Source organism: Colletotrichum spaethianum, assembly GCF_022836535.1.
Source record: "Colletotrichum spaethianum MAFF 239500 DNA, contig37, whole genome shotgun sequence".
Classification (NCBI taxonomy): domain Eukaryota; kingdom Fungi; phylum Ascomycota; class Sordariomycetes; order Glomerellales; family Glomerellaceae; genus Colletotrichum; species Colletotrichum spaethianum.
The window spans coordinates 186,138-204,811 of NW_026054807.1; the positions used below are offsets into that span (position 1 = coordinate 186,138).

Genomic DNA, 18,674 nt, shown 5'->3' on the forward strand with positions numbered 1-18,674 from the left:
CGCCAGTTTGCGGTGTGATGGTCCCTGGAAAGGCCCAAACAATACGCATGCTGACCAATCATCTTTGGCAGAAACGACCCCGCACCTCCGATAATTGGAGACGACGCAAAGAGGAAAAAGACCCGGTCGCGTCCCAGACGAAAGAAAACAATAAACAAAATCCCACCATCCGTTGCTAGGCGCTTTGCCCTCCGTCATTGGCCATTGTCTGTGTTTCTGGCCGTTTATCCCTATTGTCTGTGTGCCTAACTGCCGCAAAAAAACATTCAAGGCATACACGCACGCTATCGGCTCGACATCGTCAACATCACACAGTCCGACCGCCGACTGCGCTTCTTCCGACCTTTTCATCTTTTTTTCTCCCTCCTACTCCTCCTTTCCGGCGCGGCGCATCCCCTTACTAACCAAGCACGGCGGCTATTCCGCAGCAACTCGGCTCTCTCGGACGCACAACTGGTCCCATCGCCCCCTCTTCTGCAGTTTGACCTTTGCTTGGTCCTATTTCTTCGTCTTCATTCTCTTTCCTCCCGTCTCCCCCGCCTTTTGATCGAGTTTCGTCGCTGGGTGCGCACACCTCAACCAGACCGCAGCCATGGACTCGGTCGCATTCGACATCAACGATGCTCTCAAGCATTACATGAGTGATCCCGCCAGCATCCCGACGCCCGAGGCAGATGGCTCCCTCTTCGACTACGAAAATGACCCCGAAGGTCTTACCGCCGCCGTCGTCAACCCGGTCCTCAACCCCATCGTTGACGCCGTCGCCGAGAACCCCGAGGCCATCACCCGCAGCGCCCATCTCGACTCGCTGCAATTCCTTCTAAAGTGCGCACCCATCTCCCTTCATCCTTCAGACCCCTCCCTTTCATCGTCTTTCCACTCCTCCAGGCCCCAACATGACCATGACCATGACCCCTCACAAGAGCTTGATTCTGAACTGTTCAAACCCTCCAGGTATACCGCCTTCCTGCCGACGCATGCCCTCAGCAAGATCTTCGACCTCGTCATGTCCGGCCTCGCCGCCGAGGGCGATGCCATAAACCACGACCTCGAGTCCCCCGACGAACAGGAGACCCTCGCTCACCACAAGCAGCTTCTTGAGATCTACGGCTTCCTTTTGCAATGGACCATCGCCGCCGCCGAGACCAAGGCCGCCGAAAAATCATCAACAGCGCCCGTCGCCAGAGGCCGCGGGAAGCCCAAGAAGAATGCGCCAAAGCAGGACGGCGTCTGGGACTCGGCAACACAGCTGCAGTCCGCTCTCGACATCATGAGCAAGGTCCTCAAGCTGAAGCTATCCAAGATCTTCCTGACCACCTCGGAAAGAGACACCTTTATCGGCCTGCTGACCCGCCCCGTCTACATGATCCTCGAGAGCGAGCAGCGCGTCAAGAGCACATCCATCCGCATGCACGCCTTCAAGGTGCTCTGCATTGCCGTGAAGCACCATGGCCACGCCTATGGTAGGTTCTGCGACGCCGCACCCTGCGCCGGTCTTGAAACTGACATCACACAGCGGCGCAGATTTCCATTGTCCAAAACTTAACCTATTTTGAGCACCTTTCCGAGCCCATGGCCGAGTTCCTCTACATTCTGGCAGAGACCTATGACTACCCCCAGCTGGCCGACGAAATCCTGCGCGAGCTCAGTAACAAGGAGTTCAACACAAACGACACAAAGGGCCCCAAATCCGTCTCCCAGTTCGTTGTCAAGCTCTCTGAGCTGGCCCCCAGACTCGTCATCAAACAAATGACCATGCTCGCGAAGCAGCTAGACAGCGAGGTAAGAATGCCGTTTCCTCTTGGCGGAAACTAGTTCTGACAGTCCTAGTCTTACACACTGCGCTGCGCCCTCATCGAGGTCTGCGGAAACATGATTGCCCACCTGGTCAAGCAGGACGAGCGTGGTGAGAACCACAAGTCTCAACTCAACGCCTTCTTCGACGTGTTGGAGGAGCGATTCCTCGACATAAACCCCTACTGCCGATGCAGAGCCATTCAGGTCTACGTCAAGCTGTGCGACCTCGAGCAAAAGTTCCCCAAGCGACGCCAACGCGCTGCCGAAATGGCCTGCAGAAGTCTCGAGGACAAGAGCAGCCACGTCAGGAGGAATGCCATCAAGCTTCTTGGCGCTCTGATCAAGACACATCCATTTACCGTCATGCACGGCGCCCAGCTTTCTCGCAAAGACTGGCAAGCGCGTCTTGACAAGGTTGACGAAGAGCTCAACGCATTGCAGCCTCCCGAGGGAGCCCCTGGTCTTGGCGAAGGAGCCAACACCACCGTCGACAATGAGCTGCTAGACGAAGCGACGCAAATTGAGCAGTCCCCCAGAAGCCCATGACCGACGAGCAAAAGTTCGAGGCGGTTCGTAAGGCGCGGGAGGAGGCTGCCACGTCCGAGGCCATCGAGAAGCTCACTCTCACCAAACGATACTACTCCGAGGCCTTGAAGTTCATTGACGTCCTCCACGAGGCCACCGGCACCGTCTGCCAGCTGCTTGGCTCCCGCAACAAGAGTGAAGTCATCGAGGCCATGGACTACTTTGAGATTGGCGATGCATACAACATTGAGCAAAACAAGGTCGGCATCCGCCGTATGCTGCGTTTGATCTGGACCAAGGGCAACAGCGACGAGGGCAAGGGCGTCCAGAGCCATCTCATCGATGTCTACAAGCGTCTGTTCTTTGAGGCCCCCGACTCTTTCAGCTCGAACGATGCGGCCAACTTCATCGCCCGCAACATGATCAGTCTGACCTTTGGTGCCACCCCGGCCGAGTTGACGTCGCTGGAGCAGTTGCTCAGCACCATGATGAAGCAGGGCTTGATTCCCGAAGTTGTCATTGCCAAGCTCTGGCAGGTGTACGGCGTACAAAAGCGCGAGATCTCCAGGACGCAACGTCGTGGTGCCATCATCGTGCTGGGCATGCTCGCGACTGCCAACCCCGAGATCGTGGTTGGGGAGATGGAGACTATGCTGCGGACTGGCTTGGGCTCTCACGGCCGTGCCGATCTCCAGCTGGCCAAGTACACCTGCATTGCTCTTCGCCGGATCAACCCCACCGGCCGACAAGCAAAAGAATCTGCCGTCAAGTTCTCCAGGCTGCCAAACGACCATGCTGTTCTGTCCAAGCTGGCCTCCATCACCGAGGTTCCGTCCGAAAGCAAGGAGTGGTATGGTGTCGCTGAGCAGGCCATCAATGCCATCTACGCCATTTCCAAGCACCCTGACACCCTCTGCTCCGACATCATCCGCCACAAGACCAAGCAAGTTTTTGCTGCTCCTCAGTCGCGAGCAAGCTCTCAGCCTAGCTCGCAGCCAAGCTCCAGGCCAGCGTCGCGAGATGAGAGTCAGTCTGTGCAGACGGACGAGGACGGAAACGAGACGATCGTTCCCCCTGCGTCGCAGCCGAAGAAGCGCGACGCCGCCATCGGTCTGTCCCAGCTTTTGTTTATCGTCGGCCACGTTGCTATCAAGCAAATTGTGCACCTGGAACTCTGCGAACAAGACTTCAAGCGCCGTAAGCAGGAGCAGGAGAAGGAGAAGACCGCCGACAAGTCGACGGCCCAGGCAGGCAAGAAGGACGAGCCCGATGACCTGGACCTCATTGGCGGCACGACCGAGGACGACTTCACCGAGGCCATGGCCCACATTCGTGAGCGAGAGCTTTTGTTCGGCCCCGAGTCTCTGCTGGCACAGTTCGGACCTCTGGTGTCGGAAATTTGCGCCAACAACACCACGTATGCCGACAAGGGGCTGCAGGCTGCTGCCACTCTCTGCCTCGCCAAGCTCATGTGCGTCAGCTCCGAGTACTGCGAGGCCAACCTGCCGCTGCTCATCACCATCATGGAGCGCTCGACCGATGCCACCGTCCGCTCGAACGCCGTCATCGCTCTTGGTGACATGGCCGTGTGCTTCAACCACCTCATCGACGAAAACACGGACTTCTTGTACCGCCGTCTGGCTGACAAGGACCAGTCTGTCAAGCGTACTTGCTTGATGACGCTGACCTTCCTCATTCTCGCCGGTCAGGTCAAGGTTAAGGGTCAGCTGGGTGAGATGGCCAAGTGCCTCGAGGATGAGGACCGCCGCATCGCCGACCTGGCAAGGATGTTCTTCACCGAGCTCAGCACCAAGGACAATGCCGTCTACAACCACTTTGTCGACATGTTCAGCTTGCTGTCCGCCGAGAAGAACCTGGAGGAGGAGAGCTTCCGCAGGATCATCCGGTTCCTCCTGGGCTTCGTCGAGAAGGACAAGCACGCCAAGCAGCTGGCCGACAAGCTCGCGGCCAGGCTCACCCGCTGCGAGACGGAGCGCCAGTGGAACGACGTTGCTTTCGCCCTGGGACTGCTGCAGCACAAGAACGAGGAGATCACCAAGACCGTCTCCGAGGGCTTCAGAGTCGTCCAGCTCCAGGCGTGAGGGGACGGTGCAAAGGCGTTGTAAGCTGGCCTTGTGGCCGTGTAGTACTAGGGTCATGGGTCGGCGTTGGCGGTTCTTGTTGGATCTGGGTGGTGGGCTGCTTGACTTGCGTCACTTTGGGTATACCACTGTATGGATGATGAGACTTAATGACGTTGATGAATTGATTTTGATCATATTACTTTTTTTCCCTCGTTGGGTGTGGAATTGTGCGACTACGTTCCAACTAAGCTGTGACTGACTGGTCATCGTGTCTGATTATAGATTACAGCTCGGTAGAGACTGAGGCCCTCTTAACCTCCTCTACCCCTGGAGTTCCTGCGTCAGCACAAACGCATCGCCTCCGTTGACCTCGAACTGTGTCGCGTTCCTAACAGCACCATTGACACGGACAACAGACCCATTGAGCCCCTTCGCCAACGGCTGAGGCAGGTACACCATCCCCTTGGTACCGGCGGGACTCTCAACCTCCATCCGCAACAACCCATCCTCGAACCGCCAATCAACACGCACGTCCCCGCGCGCCGTCGGATACCGGCCGCGAGCCCACGCCAGCCCCAGCGTCTGCGGCTCGACCTTCCACTCGGCGAAGCCGGGCTTGGCAGGCTGCACGCCCAGGACAAACTTGCTTAGTTCCGCCGTCGGCCCCGCGGCCCACCCGTGGCACAAGGACGTCACGGTCCCCAGCCCGGGCGCCCCGTCGGCGTCGAGTGTCTCCCAGAAACACCCCGTGTAGTTCGCATGGGTCGGGTCCGCCATGGGGGCCCAGAGGGTCTTGAGGAGGGCCTTTGCGGTGGGCGCGTCGCGCGAGGCGAGCGCGGCGCGGAGGTGGTAGGCCGAGGCGTAGGGGCTGATCTTCTTCGCGAAGCCGGACGCGGCGGTGGAGGGGGAGAAGGCGAGGGGTCCGGCGGGGAGGAGCAGGGCGTCGGAGAGGGTGGAGAGGACTCTCGGGGTGACGTCCGGGGATGGGACGCCGGCAAGGATCGCGAGGGCGTTGGCGTCTTGGGCGAAGCCCGTGGTGAGGGTCTCGGACATGACGTAGGCGCCCAGGTCGTCGCTCCAGAGGTTTGCGTTGATGGAGGTGCGGAGGGCCTCGAGCCGGGATTGGTATATCGTGGTGTTCACGCCCGCGTCTTGGAGGAGGAGTAGGGATTGCTGCAGGGAGTAGGCGTACACGGCGTTGAACTTGGTCACGGCGCCGGACTGGACCGGGTCGTAGTAGTTCCAGTCGCCACCAAAGGACGCGTCCGAGACGTTGAAGAGTCCGTTGGGGAGGGTCTGGGAGTCGGCCCAGTCCAGCATCTTCATGACGTGGGGCGCCCACTGCTTGGCGAAGGTGAGGTTGCCTCTCATCTCGTAGTTCTGGGCGAGGGCGGTGACGAAGTTGAAGGAGTAGCCGATGAGCCCCGTGATGTTCACGTCCAACGGCGAGGCCAGCGGGGCTTGTTGGATTTTGGCGGTTGGGATGAAGAAGCCCGGCGACGCTTGGTACGAGCCCAGGAGGTCGAGGGACCCGTCGATGAAGGGTGTGCCGTATGTGCTCGCAAAGGCGGCGCCGACAGCCACGTCGAGGTCGCCCGTGTACGCGATCCTGTCGCGGCGCGAGCCGTCGACAATGGTGTCCGCCGGGTTCGTGCCCATCATGAAGTCTGCCAGGAAGGAGGGCGACGTCAGCGGGTTGGTGTAGATGACCTCGCCGGTGGGCGTGCTGGCCGTGAGGTTGCGGAAGTAAGCCGCGTGCCCGAACGAGGCGCCGAGGCCGAAGGAGCCGAAGAACCGGGCTGTTTGGGTCAGGTTGAGAACCGGGAGCGAGTCGAGGGTGACTGTGACAGACGGCGTGGCGACGTCGATGTGGACCGCGTGCCAGGTGTCGAGGGCGACGCTGGAGGGAAGAGGGGATGTTGCGAGGAGGGCATCCAAGGTCGTTGAGCCGGCGTGCGCTGTGACGGTGTTCTGGATCAGGTCGAAGGAGATGTAGACGCAGCTGTTGAGCGTATCACATAGCGCTGCGACTCCGAAGCCGCCTTTGACGGGCTTGACCTGCACATCGACACGGTAATTGAGGAGCTGAGCGGCAACTGCGCCAGCCAAGGCCTGAGGAGCCTGGCTTTCGGCATAGGCTCCCTCCTCGGTGACCTGGAGGAAGTCGGGGATGGAGTTTTTGGGGATCTCGGTGAGCTGGACCGTTCTTGCGCCGACTTTCCAAATGCGCGTGAGGTCTTCATCAGAGCACTCGAAGGAACCGGGGAGCCGAGTGAGGGGCGTGGTGGATGTCGTGGGCTTGACGCCGATGTTGCGGAGTTGCAGAGACCCTGCCGTTGAGAGATTGAGCTTCTGGTAGCGGAAGGCGCCTTGGATGAGGCGGTTTGTGATGACGGATGGGCTGGTAATATTGTACTGGTTCACTCTGTAATTGTCCATAGCCGCGGCGAGGGGTAGGGGGCCGTCGCTCTGTGCTGTGTTAGTCGTCACGTTTGCAACTCAGAGGGTATCAGGGCTGGTCACCATGTACAAGTCGAGAACAGCCTTGCTTTCTGCATATGAGATCTCAAGACCAGAGGTATTGCCAGAGGTAGAGACCACCTCGAATGTAGGGTGACCTTCTACATTTTGGCCGTAATCGAGAACCACGATAGCAGGAGCTGTGCCGTCGGAAATGAGAGTTGTACTGTCGTTGGTCCCATAGATGACGGTTCCATTCTCAAAGAAGTCTTGCGTCGACTTAGGGACGATCACGGGCCTCTGAGATGTAGGAAGGGCATTGGCCAGGCTGATCAAGCCGGATAAGGTGCCAGTTAGGATGGTCCTGAATCTAGGTGATAATACCATGATGGCGAAAGTACAATGGAAACACGGTTGAGCTAAAGACTGACGATGGTAAGAACGAATGTAAGTCGGAGGATGCAGTCATTTCTTGAATAAAAAAACTATTCTCTACGAGTCGTGAAGCGGTCTTATATTCGTTTTTACTCCCATAGGTTCCCCTGAGGCCAAGGTCAATCCCTTTTCGTTCATGTCCAAGGCTCGACGTGTTAGTCAAAGAAGCTTTAGTTGGGGTGATTTGTGGGGAACCCCACATACGACTGCCGCGGGAAGCTCGCACCCAGCCGAACCCGCGGACCGAGAGGTTATACGAGGGTACAAGATGCCTGTCTGCCTGGCTGAGCAGCAAGCATGACGTTGCTTCGCCGAGTCTGAGAACCCACTTGCTGTAGGTTTTCCTCAAGTGCAAGCGTTACAGTAATCCAGTCTTCAAAAACGCGACAAAAGAGAGGGATTTGTCGCCACGGCCAATGTCCTGCCCCAGTTGTTAACCCACCCCTTTTCACGTTCAGCCAAGCTTCATTAATAATGATACTGGTGTGAAAATCCAACCTGGTAATTGACCCGTGTCTGCTCGACTCCAACAAATCCGTGAAGTGGAAGTGACTGGTAGAAGAGAAGTACTGCTAGTCCAGGTTTGGTGGCGAGCGGATATACTAGTTTTGGAGACTGTTCTTGAAAATCAGCAAAGGCTGAGCTGCGTCTGACAATGGCGAGACCTCTTTAGAGTCGCAAAATACTTCGATATAGTATGAAGTTGTCCATAGTTGGCAAAGTTCAGGATTATGCAGGGCTTGCCACGGGCCAATTTCGTTCAACTTACCCCAAGTCGAGCGTATCTAAGCCGCCCACCAGGGTATATACTACGCAATCCTTTGTCCTTGGATATAGCTCAACTACGAAATGATCAAAAACTAACTTCCTTCCAAACCTTGCCTTGATACTTCCTACAGTCAATTCTATGACTATGAAAGAGGTGAATGAGTCGACTTGGCATCTCTGTAGTACAAACAGTGCAACAAGCTGGACTGAAGATGATAAAAGTAAAAAGTTGAAACATTGTTTCGAATCCGCAGATTGCTTTGCAAACTTTTAGTTTATCGACTTGCTAGAGGCGAGGCCACAGGCGAGGTTTACTGAAGAAAACCACATTGTAAGCGAGACTCGTAGCATGCCATAATCCCTTAAAAACCTTGGATGAGCCCATGTGAGGCGGGTATTGATACAGACTGAATTCCCGAAGGAAGTCTCGTCTAGGGGGCAGTAGCCGTGGCGGATACTTTGCTTCTCATCTTGATAGGCCTGCATGACCTGCTATAGCAAGAGTAGCCAATCAAACTTAATTGTACAGTGCTACCTATATCGAATCTAGGGGGGCTGTTCCGAGGCAAAAGAGCCTAGTTGGGACGTATAATAGGCTAAGCTGTACAGTCGAGAACCTGGGAACTCAAAGTGGGAGTTGTCAAAACTCCGTCTTCACTGCATTTTCAACACGCTCAAAGGCTCCACAACGAATCAAGCCGAACCAAGCCTTGGATGAGGGTAGGACCGGACTCTCCGACTCTCCAGTTGCCTGTTGCCACTGCATTATTGACTCACGCCGAGAACTCAAGAGGTTGACGCTGATAGGCTCACCATCATGACCGAGGCCCACTCCGATTTTACCGCTCTTGCAGACAGCCCTACGGTTTTTCACTGCAACTTTAACCCATCTCGAGGTCAGAAGACGAAGACTTCCTAGGACCCGAGCCGGGCTGGCTCATCCGCAACCTTGTCCCATTCGGAGTGCCCCACACTACTGCAGCCACTCTTTTACAGAGACTCGAGCCAGACCTGTGCGATGACCTAGATGAAGGCGATGGTGATAATATCAAGCGTACCGTTGTTGATGTCCAGCAGGAGGAAGCAAGGCACATGCGACTGGCCACCCGCAAATCGATTTTATCATCTTTGCCTTGAAGCGTTCAAGATGAGTTTTGTTCGAGCAAAGGTGAAGGCACCAATCCAGGTCTTGCACGACACCTGCATTTTTCCACTTCTGGATTATCGGTGTCTTCGCCACAGCGGGCGGGCGCTGGGGTGGGAATAAGCCCAATCAATGGCCTGCAGTGCACCTGCCGTGTACACCGAGTACACCGGTGCATTCTTTCACTGCAATTTTAAACCCCCCCCCCCAAACGACCTGGAAGTATGTTCTCAACCGGCAAACCGTGGCCTACGCGATACGACATGCAAGAGCCGCCTCAGAGTGCCGCCTGGGCTCAGCTCCGACCTTTCCATTATCCCAAGCAACAACGACGGCACTGCCATGTCTTCATCGCCCACGAACCCGCGCTTGCTAATTGTGGAGGGAGGGATAGCACTCACATGTCAAATCGAGAGGAGGCATTTGTGGTCGTGGACGGTATGACGGGGCCACCTCCCATGCGGCCGTAAAGGAGGCCAGCAGGGACTTTCAGAATCGCTGCCAATACGGAGGTGAGGCTCTGCTGGATGTATGAGGGCCTTGAACGTCGCCGGATCTTCACTGCAACTTTAACCTCCCCAAGGCCCCAAAGCCGCGCGTAAGCGACAGCTGACACATCCTTGCAGCATCGTCGCCTCTACGGCTTCACAACGGCAGTCCGTCTGTCCCGAAGAAAGTCATATATGCCAACACCTCGTCACCGACGAAGCCGATGCCAAGATTACACAGCCAGCGTCCACAGCCGCATCGGACGCTACCGTGACCAGGAGCAGCATATCATATGACTCTCACCCACATATTAGCCGGGCACGCATACCGTACAGACCGCAGGTTGATTCAACACGTCTTGATTCTCTCCCTCCCGAAAAAGTATCATGTACAAACGCCGGCGTCTCGCCGGCTCTTCTTTTCCCCAATCCTCTTCTCCACCCCGTACATCCCCCAGTAGCTTCTCCAGCGCGTTCGAGGGTTAAATCTAGTTTTTGGTCTGCGGCGCAACGGCGAAAGTGGGACGGACGAATCTGCGACACCCCCGTCAGCCATGCTTCTCCCCCCGGGACACGTTCCCCGCCGACGCCGTCCGCAGACAACGGGACGGCGGTCGCGGAAACCGGGGAGTCGACGTACCTGTCAGAGTGGTAGACCTTGGTGTTCTCGCCCAGCAGCTCCTTCTCTCTCGCCTGGTCGGCGTACCACCTGCGGACCTGGTCGCGGTCCTCCTCGGCCTGCAGGAGGGGGATGAGGTGGATGCGCGCCCACATCTTCTCGCGCGCGAGCTCGCTACGGTTCGTCAGCACGTGTTCCCGGCTCTGCCTCTCCATCACTGCTCGATCTTGTCTTGCTCTCGTCTTTTCCGCTGCCGCGAGCTCCCGAAGAGTCTTGATATGTGCTCCTCGCGTCCGAGAATTCCACTGTATCTCGACAACCAGACCTCGCGGCGCCGTCAAAGGCCTCCCGCATAAACATCATAGGCATCGTGAGCGAGGGTCAAACGTACTTGGCTTCCCGGATACCCTTGATCAAGTGGTACCATCCGTATCCCATCACCAGTCCCATTCCGATCAGCATCGTACCGGGGCGGAATCCACGGGCGGGCAGGTTGCGCTGTTTTCCCAACGTGATTAGCATAGTCCCATCCAAAGTCCTCGTCGTTTCCGTCTCCGTGGTCCGGCCGTGTGGCTCCCCCTTCCCCGAGGCCGTCTCTCGCCCCAGTCCCCCCAACATCCTCAACCGCAGGGCCATTCGCACGGTCTACGAAGCCAGCCCATCGAGAAAAACCACTTCAATGCCTCTTCCTCCTCTTCCTCCTCTTCCGGCGCATCGCCATGTTCGCTCCCACGCACCCGAAGCTCTCCAGCCCCTCAACCCCCCTCTTGCGGCACCCCTCTCTCCCCTGCGATTCCTCCCGTCTGCCACCGACAAGGCAAAAAAACCAACTCACCTTGTACTGCACAGCCTGGTATCCCCCCACGGGCGGCATATCCTGAGGCATCCTGTCTCAATCGTTCCTACCGACCCCAACGCGGTCGGCTGCGCTCGATTTGTGAGGGTGGTTTGTGTGCTTCGTGCTGTCGTCAATCGCTCCGTCGGGCGATGGTTTCCGAGGTCCAATTGAGCAGGGTTTTCCGCGTTTTCGTTCGGGCGGTTCGACGGCAAGAGGCGGGTTGCAATCGTGCGATGCTTGTGGTCGTCGACTGTCGTCGAGCTCTCGAGGATTCAAGCTTTGGGAGACCCGGCAAGATGTGCCTGAGGTGATTGTTTTCGGGTCGACGGTGATTCGCTCAATTGGCCAATCGCTTATGTAAGGGAGCACCCACAGATCCACTCTGGCCGAGCACACCGAAACACACCGAACACACCGAGCCCGACGACGGTGAAGAGCTCACCACTACATGCAAGTCGCAAGGTTCACAGGAACAGGAAAAGATTGAAATCGCGTGAAATGAATTCATTATGCTCGGCTCGACCAAGTGTCCAACCCGGCATCTTGTCGTCTAGTTCGCCATCCCAAATAACCAAAAAAATACTCGACGTGAATCCTACAAATATTTGCACATCTCAACTCCATGCCATGCGTCGCCAACGGAAAGGCTGGGTATAAACCGAACAAACCATAGCCAACCAACTTTTCCTCCACCACAGCGAACCGCCCGCGAGAATCCCGTTCGCCCAGCGCGGTATATGCATCCGAGTCGACGGCGGCTCTTCAGTCCCGGGAAGTATCACTAGTCGTCTCCGGCAGCCGCCAGCTCGGCCTCGAGGTCGGCCTCAAGGTCGTCCTCGTCAAAGTCGTCGCCCCCGTCCACCGCACCGCCGTCGGGCACGAGCGAGACGTCCTCCTCGTCGCCCGTGACTTGAGGGGTGGGCAGGCTGCTCGATTCGTTGTCTTCGGCGTTGGGTGTCCTGACGGAGCTCAGCTTGGAGGCCCCGCGACTCTTGGCCACGCGTTGCTTCTTGGAGAGGGCGCTTCCACCTTCGTCGGAAGCCGTGTCGTCGTCCGCTGCCTTTCTCTTGGTGCCGCCACCGGCGAACGAGTTCGCCGAGTCTTGAGACGATGGCGGCGGCTCGTCGCCGGCCTCGGTGTCGCCGCTGTGACTCTCCGTGTCGGCATCCGAACTATCGTCGTCGCTGCCGAGGAACTCCTTCATCTCGTCGTCCACGCCCTCCCAGTCGAATGTTTTAAGGTCGTCAATCGGGCTGGTCTGGCCGTCCTCAAAGTCTGGCATCAGGTTGTCGTCATCCCCGTCTTGGTCGCCGTCGTCTTCATCCGAGGCGTCCTCGTCTTCCTCGAGGATACGGTGCTCGCCCGTCTCGTCAATGATGGTCAGGTGCGGCCTCGACAGATCATCGCCGTCGACGTCGGAGACCGTGTCGGCGTCCGTGGTCTCGGAAGCGGCATGATGGCGTCGGTCCGCCGGGTGGACCTCTACCAGGTAGGGCGTCTCGTCAACGTGCTGCCATTGACTCAGGCAGTCCGACAGCCAGTTCTGGCTGACAATCTTGATGCTGGGGATCTTGGCCGCCTGCCTGACCTTTTGCGTCCGTGGCCGTGACGTGGATATGACGAGATGTGTGACCTTCTTCGACACCCTGGTGGATATTTGAGCACCAAAACTCATGGCCTGGATGCCGATCTCGGACTGCAGCACGTCCACGCCGAGGGGAACGAGGCCGGACAGCACAATGGTGGTGCCTTGGAGAGTCGAGGCCTTCATCGTGTCGAGGACATAGCCGACGTCGGGGACCGCGGCGAGGTCGATGTTCTCGTCGCCGGGCTTTTTGCGCGGAGCCGAGTGCGCCGGCGCAGCAGCGCGCTTCTCATCGTACTCCTCGTAGAACTTCTGGTGCAGCTCGGTAAGATGCTGCTGTAGGTAAATCAACTCCGCATCGTCGTCGCGGAGGACCTGGGATCGGTGTTGTACTGTCATGATGTGCGGGCCGTCTTCGGCGTCCTGTGTAGCCTTTTCCTTCTGCTCGTCTTGCTTGTCCAGCTCCTCCTGCATGTGGAGAAGGGGCCTCTCCTTGATCTGCTGCTCCAGCAGCTTCTCCTGCTCTCCGGTCTGCGCCGCCTGGAGCACCTTGTCGTCGCCGCTGCTCATCTTGACGAGCTCGTCCAGGGCCGACACCTTGCCGTTGGGCTGTGTTTCCTCTGGTTTCGTCTCGACGGGTTTGGGCGCTTCCGGTGCAGGCTTCGCTTCTGGTTCGGGTGGCGCGGGCAGGATGTCTTGCCTCTTGGGGAGGAAACTCGAGTTGATGTCGCCGATGCCCTTGAAGAAGTCGTACGGCACAACCTTGATGAGGTTGGGCCGGTTGTTCGGCCAGACGTCGGCTCGGTCGTCGATGATGACGACCATGTTGGTGTTGACGGGGAACAGGCGCTGGAGACTCTTGGAAATCATGCTGCCGTTCTCGTCGCGGCTGATGACGCGGTTGCCGAACAGCTTCTGCTGGGGATCGACGATTTTGGCAATGTTGAGGGCGTAGGCGCGTGTTCCCATGGTGTAGACGTGGAGCTCGTACAGCTCGGCGACCTTTTCGAGGAACTCGGCGAGGCCGGGGCGCATCTTGATGTAGTACCAGCATCCCGAGGTGACCATGCCCCTGGGGCCCTCGTCGTTGAGCTGGAACCTCTTGACGTCCTTGACAGCCTCGTAGTTTGGATTTGATGGATCCTCCATCCACTCGCCGACGGTGGGCTCGATGCAGGCGTGGATGATGGTCTGGTCGAGATCGACAACGAGGCTCAGCTTGCGCTGGCGCAGGAGACGCTTCTGGGTTTCGTGTTCGGCGCGGGCGGCCAGGTCGCCACTGACCATGAGGCCGGTCTGGTCGTGGGTCATGTTAATGGTGGCGCGCTGGGTATCGCGCTGGTCGCTGGCCCAGTTGACCTCGGTCATGTCCTTGCCGCAGATGGCGCATAGGCCCTGGAACTGGATCTCGTGGGAGCAGGCCTCCTCGACCAGCATGCAGGGCGCGTCGCGTGCGATGGTCATGCCCTCCTTGAGGCGCCATTCCTTGAGGGTACCCTCGGCGGGACTATCCCAGCCAGCGATGGTCGTCACCTCCTCCTGCCAGGTTTCGCCGGCGATGGGGTCGCCGAACTCGCGCATGGACTTGTACGAGTATTCGAGGATGCTCTCCTGCTTCTTGATGGTGTCGCCGGGGCTCTTGAGTAGTTTTGTAACAGTGATCGGGTAGCGCAGCCTTGCGCCGAGCGAGAGTAGCTTGCCCATGATGACGGCAGGCTACTCGAGGGGACTGTCTAAAAGTCTGCAACAGCGACACGCAAAGGTCAGCCTCGTGAGCTTTGACGCGTGCGCGCACACGCGCAGAGGGCACGCGTGCAGGACAAACATAGGATGCAAGGGGGTGGTTGAGCCGAAAGACACGACGGCGGCAGTAGGCACGACGACGACGACGACGACGACGACGACGACGACGACGACGACGACTTCAATGACGTATCGACAGTGGGAGGGGGAAGGGAGAAGATGCGACGAACCTAGTGAGACTCCCCCAGTAACAATCAGAGAAGGTGCCGGTGCGGTCGCCAATCCCATTGCCCCGAAGCTACTGGGATGAAAGGGGGACAGGGACGCAACAGAAGAGGAAGCTCTGGAGCGTTACGATGAGTGGCGTCGAGATGGGATGCGTGGAGCGTTGCGAATGGGGGAAAGCAAGCGTTGGGTCGACGATGCGGATGGAAGAAGAAACGAGCGGGAATCTGACACGGGCAGAAAGTGTGGTATCCGCAGGTGCCTTCTCAAGCGCAATTGACTTTTGGTGACGTGATGCAAATTGGACGGAAAGGCTGGAATCCCAGATACAAAAAACAAAACAAAAAAAGACACAAAGCGAGAGCCTTGCGTGTTTATTGATCGGGTGGCGCGTCGGGGCGGTTGGAGGGGCGGAGTGAGGGCTGCTGGTCTGATGCGATGTGCAAGTCGTTGGTTGGGTTTGCGGCTCTCGGGCGGGTTGAAGGTCCAAGTCGCTTGGGGTTTAGGGGAGAGGAGGTTTTGGAGCTCGGGGGTTTCTGGTGGAGAGGGAGGACGACAGGTCTGGGCCGAACCGTGACGCACACCGCGAACGGAAAGGGCAGGTGAGGCAAGGTGAGGTCCGGCAACGAAACGAGGAGCCAACGGGGGAAACCCAGGCGAAGGCGGAGTGGGGTCGGATGCTTCGGGCGCACAGGCCAAGCGAAAGCTCCGGGTGGGTCGAGGTTTCGGATTTGTATTGTTCCGGTAGTCTGGGTGGAGTACCGTGAGGTGAGGAGGTGAAGGCAGGTGGTGTGCTCGAGCCAAGTCGCGCCCCGTCGCAGTTGGAGTCCCGTCTGGGGTGGGGTACGATGTGCGGAGAGGCGACTAAGGTAGGTAGGTTGGATGGTAGGTAGGTAGCTGTGCAAGTATCTCGTGCGGCTCGGCGAGGTACCCTTGGTGTCTTCAGCAGTCCGTCGCTTTTTGCCACGAGGCTGCGGGATGATGCGAGATCAATGTCGAGAGGGGGAGGGTTGTGAAACCGAGGCGAGATGCAAGATGATGGTCGAGTGGTCTGTGGCCCTTGCGTAGGATTATTTCGTGTAAGTCGACGTTGTTGCGTGTCTGAGCTGTGGTGTGGATTGTCTTCGTGATGCGATGCGATGCGATGTGCGCTGGCTGGCGGCTACAAGCAACAATTACAAGAAGAGAAATTAAAAAAAGACAAGTTAGGGTACAGGCTCCGGGCTCTCGAGGTACAAGTTGGTCCAGTTAGCGGCGGCGCTGGCAAAGAGAGAGGGGGCAAAAGGCGACTTTTTTTTTCGTTTTTGGTGTCCGTCAACCACTATCAGCGTGCCACCCCCCTTCTGAAAGAGTGGGATGCGATGGCCTATTTGTACCTGCCGTAACACGCTCCATTCTACCTTGCCTCTGCCAACGCCGTACCCGCCTCCATCACCTCCCCTCCCTCCCCTCCCCTTCACCCCGTCTTCGCGCTTTTCTCCTCCCTGGTGGCACCAGCCGACAGCCAAGTGGCCGGGTGGTGATCCCTGCTCTGCTCTGCTCTGCCTTTCCTTTTCTTTTCCTTTCCACCCTTGTCATCCGTTCCCCCAAACTCCATCCGCACCCTCGTATGCCTTTCCTCCCGTTCCTGTGCTGTGCCTGTCTTGCGTCCTCAACGTGCGTGCGTGGGCGTCTCGTCTCCTTTTCTCCACAACGGCTGCAGCAGCCGTGAACACACACACACGCACGCCCGAGATCCATCTCCAACTTTTTCTCCCCCAGCCAGTCACAACCGCACGCCCTCTACATTGTGTGTGAATATCAAGCTGCCGCCGAAAGATGCTTCTTGTACCGAACATGACTCACGCGGGTGCTGTGTCAAGATGCAGCAGGGACTCATACTGACTGTCACTCCGTCGGCATCAAGAAAGGCATCAAAGTCCAAACCACGGTTACCAACAATCACATTAGGCCCATAACAACCATTCACAAAGCACATACTGCCATGTTCCTATCCCCTCCATCACGCGCCAAGGTAAGGTCTCTAGGTATGTGGACAAGCTCCACCGGGGCTGCCTTTACCTGGGTGGCCAGGCCAAAGTACAAAAAAACTGTCAGCCAACTTTCATCGGGTTGGCGGCCACATCGTCCACCCAGGTAGCTGCAGTGACATTCTACGTGCGTTCCGAGTCTTTGGCATCAAGTCTCATTATCTCAATGGCCCAGTTGGCATCCAACATCGTACACTCGTGGCCATCACCCACATATCCTACAGCTGCCCTCCCGGCCGTCCGGCTCAAAATGTCATCATAATCGAGTATTAATGTCTCCTCTATCCATGGGTAACCCGTGGCTTTATTCCGTGTCCCTAGAGCCCCTCTGGTCACGCCACGACCCCCGCCACCCGGTCGTCGAGTTCCGTTCCCCCGTCTCAACCACCCCCGACTCCGACCCAGATGAAGAAGAGAAAAAAGCAATCCCTTCCCTACATCGTCTATACCGTGAAAACGCCGTCCACCCAATGTTCCGTTCGTTCGTTCAGTCCAGTAAAGTCCCCAAGTCCGCAAAGCGATCCCAATCCGGGCCCAGGTCATCCACCTCGGATGCCGGCTTCGGACCCGAGTCGCGTCTCGTGCTGTCCTCCAGCGCCCCCCCGTGCAGCTGCTGGTCAGCATCCTACACGACCTGCTGCGAGGCCGAGGGCGACACGCGAATCACTCTGTTGCCGAGAGGCTTGTGTTCCGGCAAGCCGGAGAGCGCGCCCATCTCTGACAGTTTCTTGGTCGTCATGTCTGGGTCGGGCTCGTCGTTTCCTATAAAGGTCCAGCTCTCCTCGGCTTCCTCGTCTTCGTCTTCTTCGGCATGCGCGTGTTTGCCGGCCTTTCTCTTGATCAAGCTCGTGGCGTACTCCATGTCGCGGTAGATGCACTGGATGGCGTTCGCCACACCGTGTTCCTATCGTGTGTTAGCGTGACGGGATCTGGATCGTCTTCTTCAAGGGGTTGGACCTACACTGCGAATCTGCTCACCGAGCACGCGGGCCTTGACTATCATGCGGTCGTTGTGCGTAGCTTCCCAGAGGGCGCGTGCGAAAGAAACTGCTCCCCACTTCTTCAGGCAGATGCCAACACCAATATCCTCTACACGAGCACCAAAGAAGAACTGGTCGCCAAAGAATGGTCGGATGATGGTGGGTATACCGGCCCGCAAGCTGGCGCCCGTCGTGCCGGATCCGCCGTGGTGGGCGGCGGCGTCAATCTGCGAGAACAGCCAGTCGTGGGGCGCGCTCTTGATGACGAAAATCTCGGGCGGCATGACCGGCTCGTCCTTCTTCGGGCTCGCCGCGGCGTCGCCTTGCTTGGCTACACGGTCCGACCAGCCCTTGGAGAGGATACAACGGACATCTGCCTTGAGAACGGCATCAATCACCTCTTGGGTCATCTTAGCCGTGTCGTTGACGATGATGGAGCCGAACCCCACGTAGACAAGCTTCTTCTCGTCTGCCCTCGCCTTGGCGATGAAGTCGGTGAGTTCCTTGGGCGGCTGGAAGTCCGACCCCTCGTCCAGGAACCAGTATCCGGTGACGCGGATCCAGTCCGAAAAGTCCAAAGGCGGCGCGACGACGTACTCGGAGAAGTTGTAGAGGAACGGGACCTTGTTTGGCTGCATCTTCTCGAGGCTGGTGTTGGGCAGCTTGAGGGTGTTGTTGCGCCAGCGGTTGACCTGATGGGCAGTGGCCTTCCAGAAAATGTTGTCAAACATGACATACGTCATGTAGTTGTACGCACCACCCATCTTGTATTCGGGCATAACGAATGCATGAGGGTAGGCCCTGGTCCGGGTCCAAGGCATGGTGAAGGCTCTGAAGTAGGGGATCGAGAGCTTCTCGGCAATGTGAATGCCAGCCATGGCACTGGGGCTCTCGATGAGAAGATCGGAGCCCTGGCAAGCCTCCCATGCTGAGACCAGCAACTCATCCAGCCA

General features: G+C 57.8%; 5 protein-coding genes across 5 annotated transcripts; 1 reads left to right on the plus strand and 4 right to left on the minus strand.

The window, feature by feature from the left end:
- Positions 1 to 592: 592 nt before the first annotated feature.
- ColSpa_10644 (condensin complex subunit 1) lies at positions 593 to 4,424 on the plus strand (the record flags this gene model as incomplete). The annotated part of the gene is made up of 5 exons (XM_049276856.1): positions 593 to 825; positions 955 to 1,463; positions 1,517 to 1,782; positions 1,831 to 2,283; positions 2,334 to 4,424. 5 exons carry the CDS (start codon positions 593 to 595, stop codon positions 4,422 to 4,424), a joined length of 3,552 nt encoding a protein of 1,183 aa, XP_049132813.1.
- On the minus strand, positions 1,771 to 4,481 carry ColSpa_10645 (uncharacterized protein; the record flags this gene model as incomplete). The annotated part of the gene is made up of 2 exons (XM_049276857.1): positions 1,771 to 2,295; positions 2,349 to 4,481. 2 exons carry the CDS (start codon positions 4,479 to 4,481, stop codon positions 1,771 to 1,773), a joined length of 2,658 nt encoding a protein of 885 aa, XP_049132814.1.
- Positions 4,482 to 4,727: 246 nt separating this feature from the next.
- Positions 4,728 to 7,253, minus strand: ColSpa_10646 (uncharacterized protein; the record flags this gene model as incomplete). The annotated part of the gene is made up of 2 exons (XM_049276858.1): positions 4,728 to 6,875; positions 6,930 to 7,253. The coding sequence occupies 2 exons, from the start codon at positions 7,251 to 7,253 to the stop codon at positions 4,728 to 4,730; spliced, it is 2,472 nt and encodes an 823-aa protein (XP_049132815.1).
- A 2,936-nt stretch (positions 7,254 to 10,189) lies between these two features.
- ColSpa_10647 (uncharacterized protein) lies at positions 10,190 to 10,535 on the minus strand (the record flags this gene model as incomplete). The annotated part of the gene is made up of 2 exons (XM_049276859.1): positions 10,190 to 10,235; positions 10,342 to 10,535. 2 exons carry the CDS (start codon positions 10,533 to 10,535, stop codon positions 10,190 to 10,192), a joined length of 240 nt encoding a protein of 79 aa, XP_049132816.1.
- Positions 10,536 to 11,939: 1,404 nt separating this feature from the next.
- ColSpa_10648 (RNA polymerase II subunit A C-terminal domain phosphatase SSU72) lies at positions 11,940 to 14,447 on the minus strand (the record flags this gene model as incomplete). Its single annotated transcript, XM_049276860.1, has 1 exon — positions 11,940 to 14,447. One exon carries the CDS (start codon positions 14,445 to 14,447, stop codon positions 11,940 to 11,942), a length of 2,508 nt encoding a protein of 835 aa, XP_049132817.1.
- Positions 14,448 to 18,674: the final 4,227 nt, after the last annotated feature.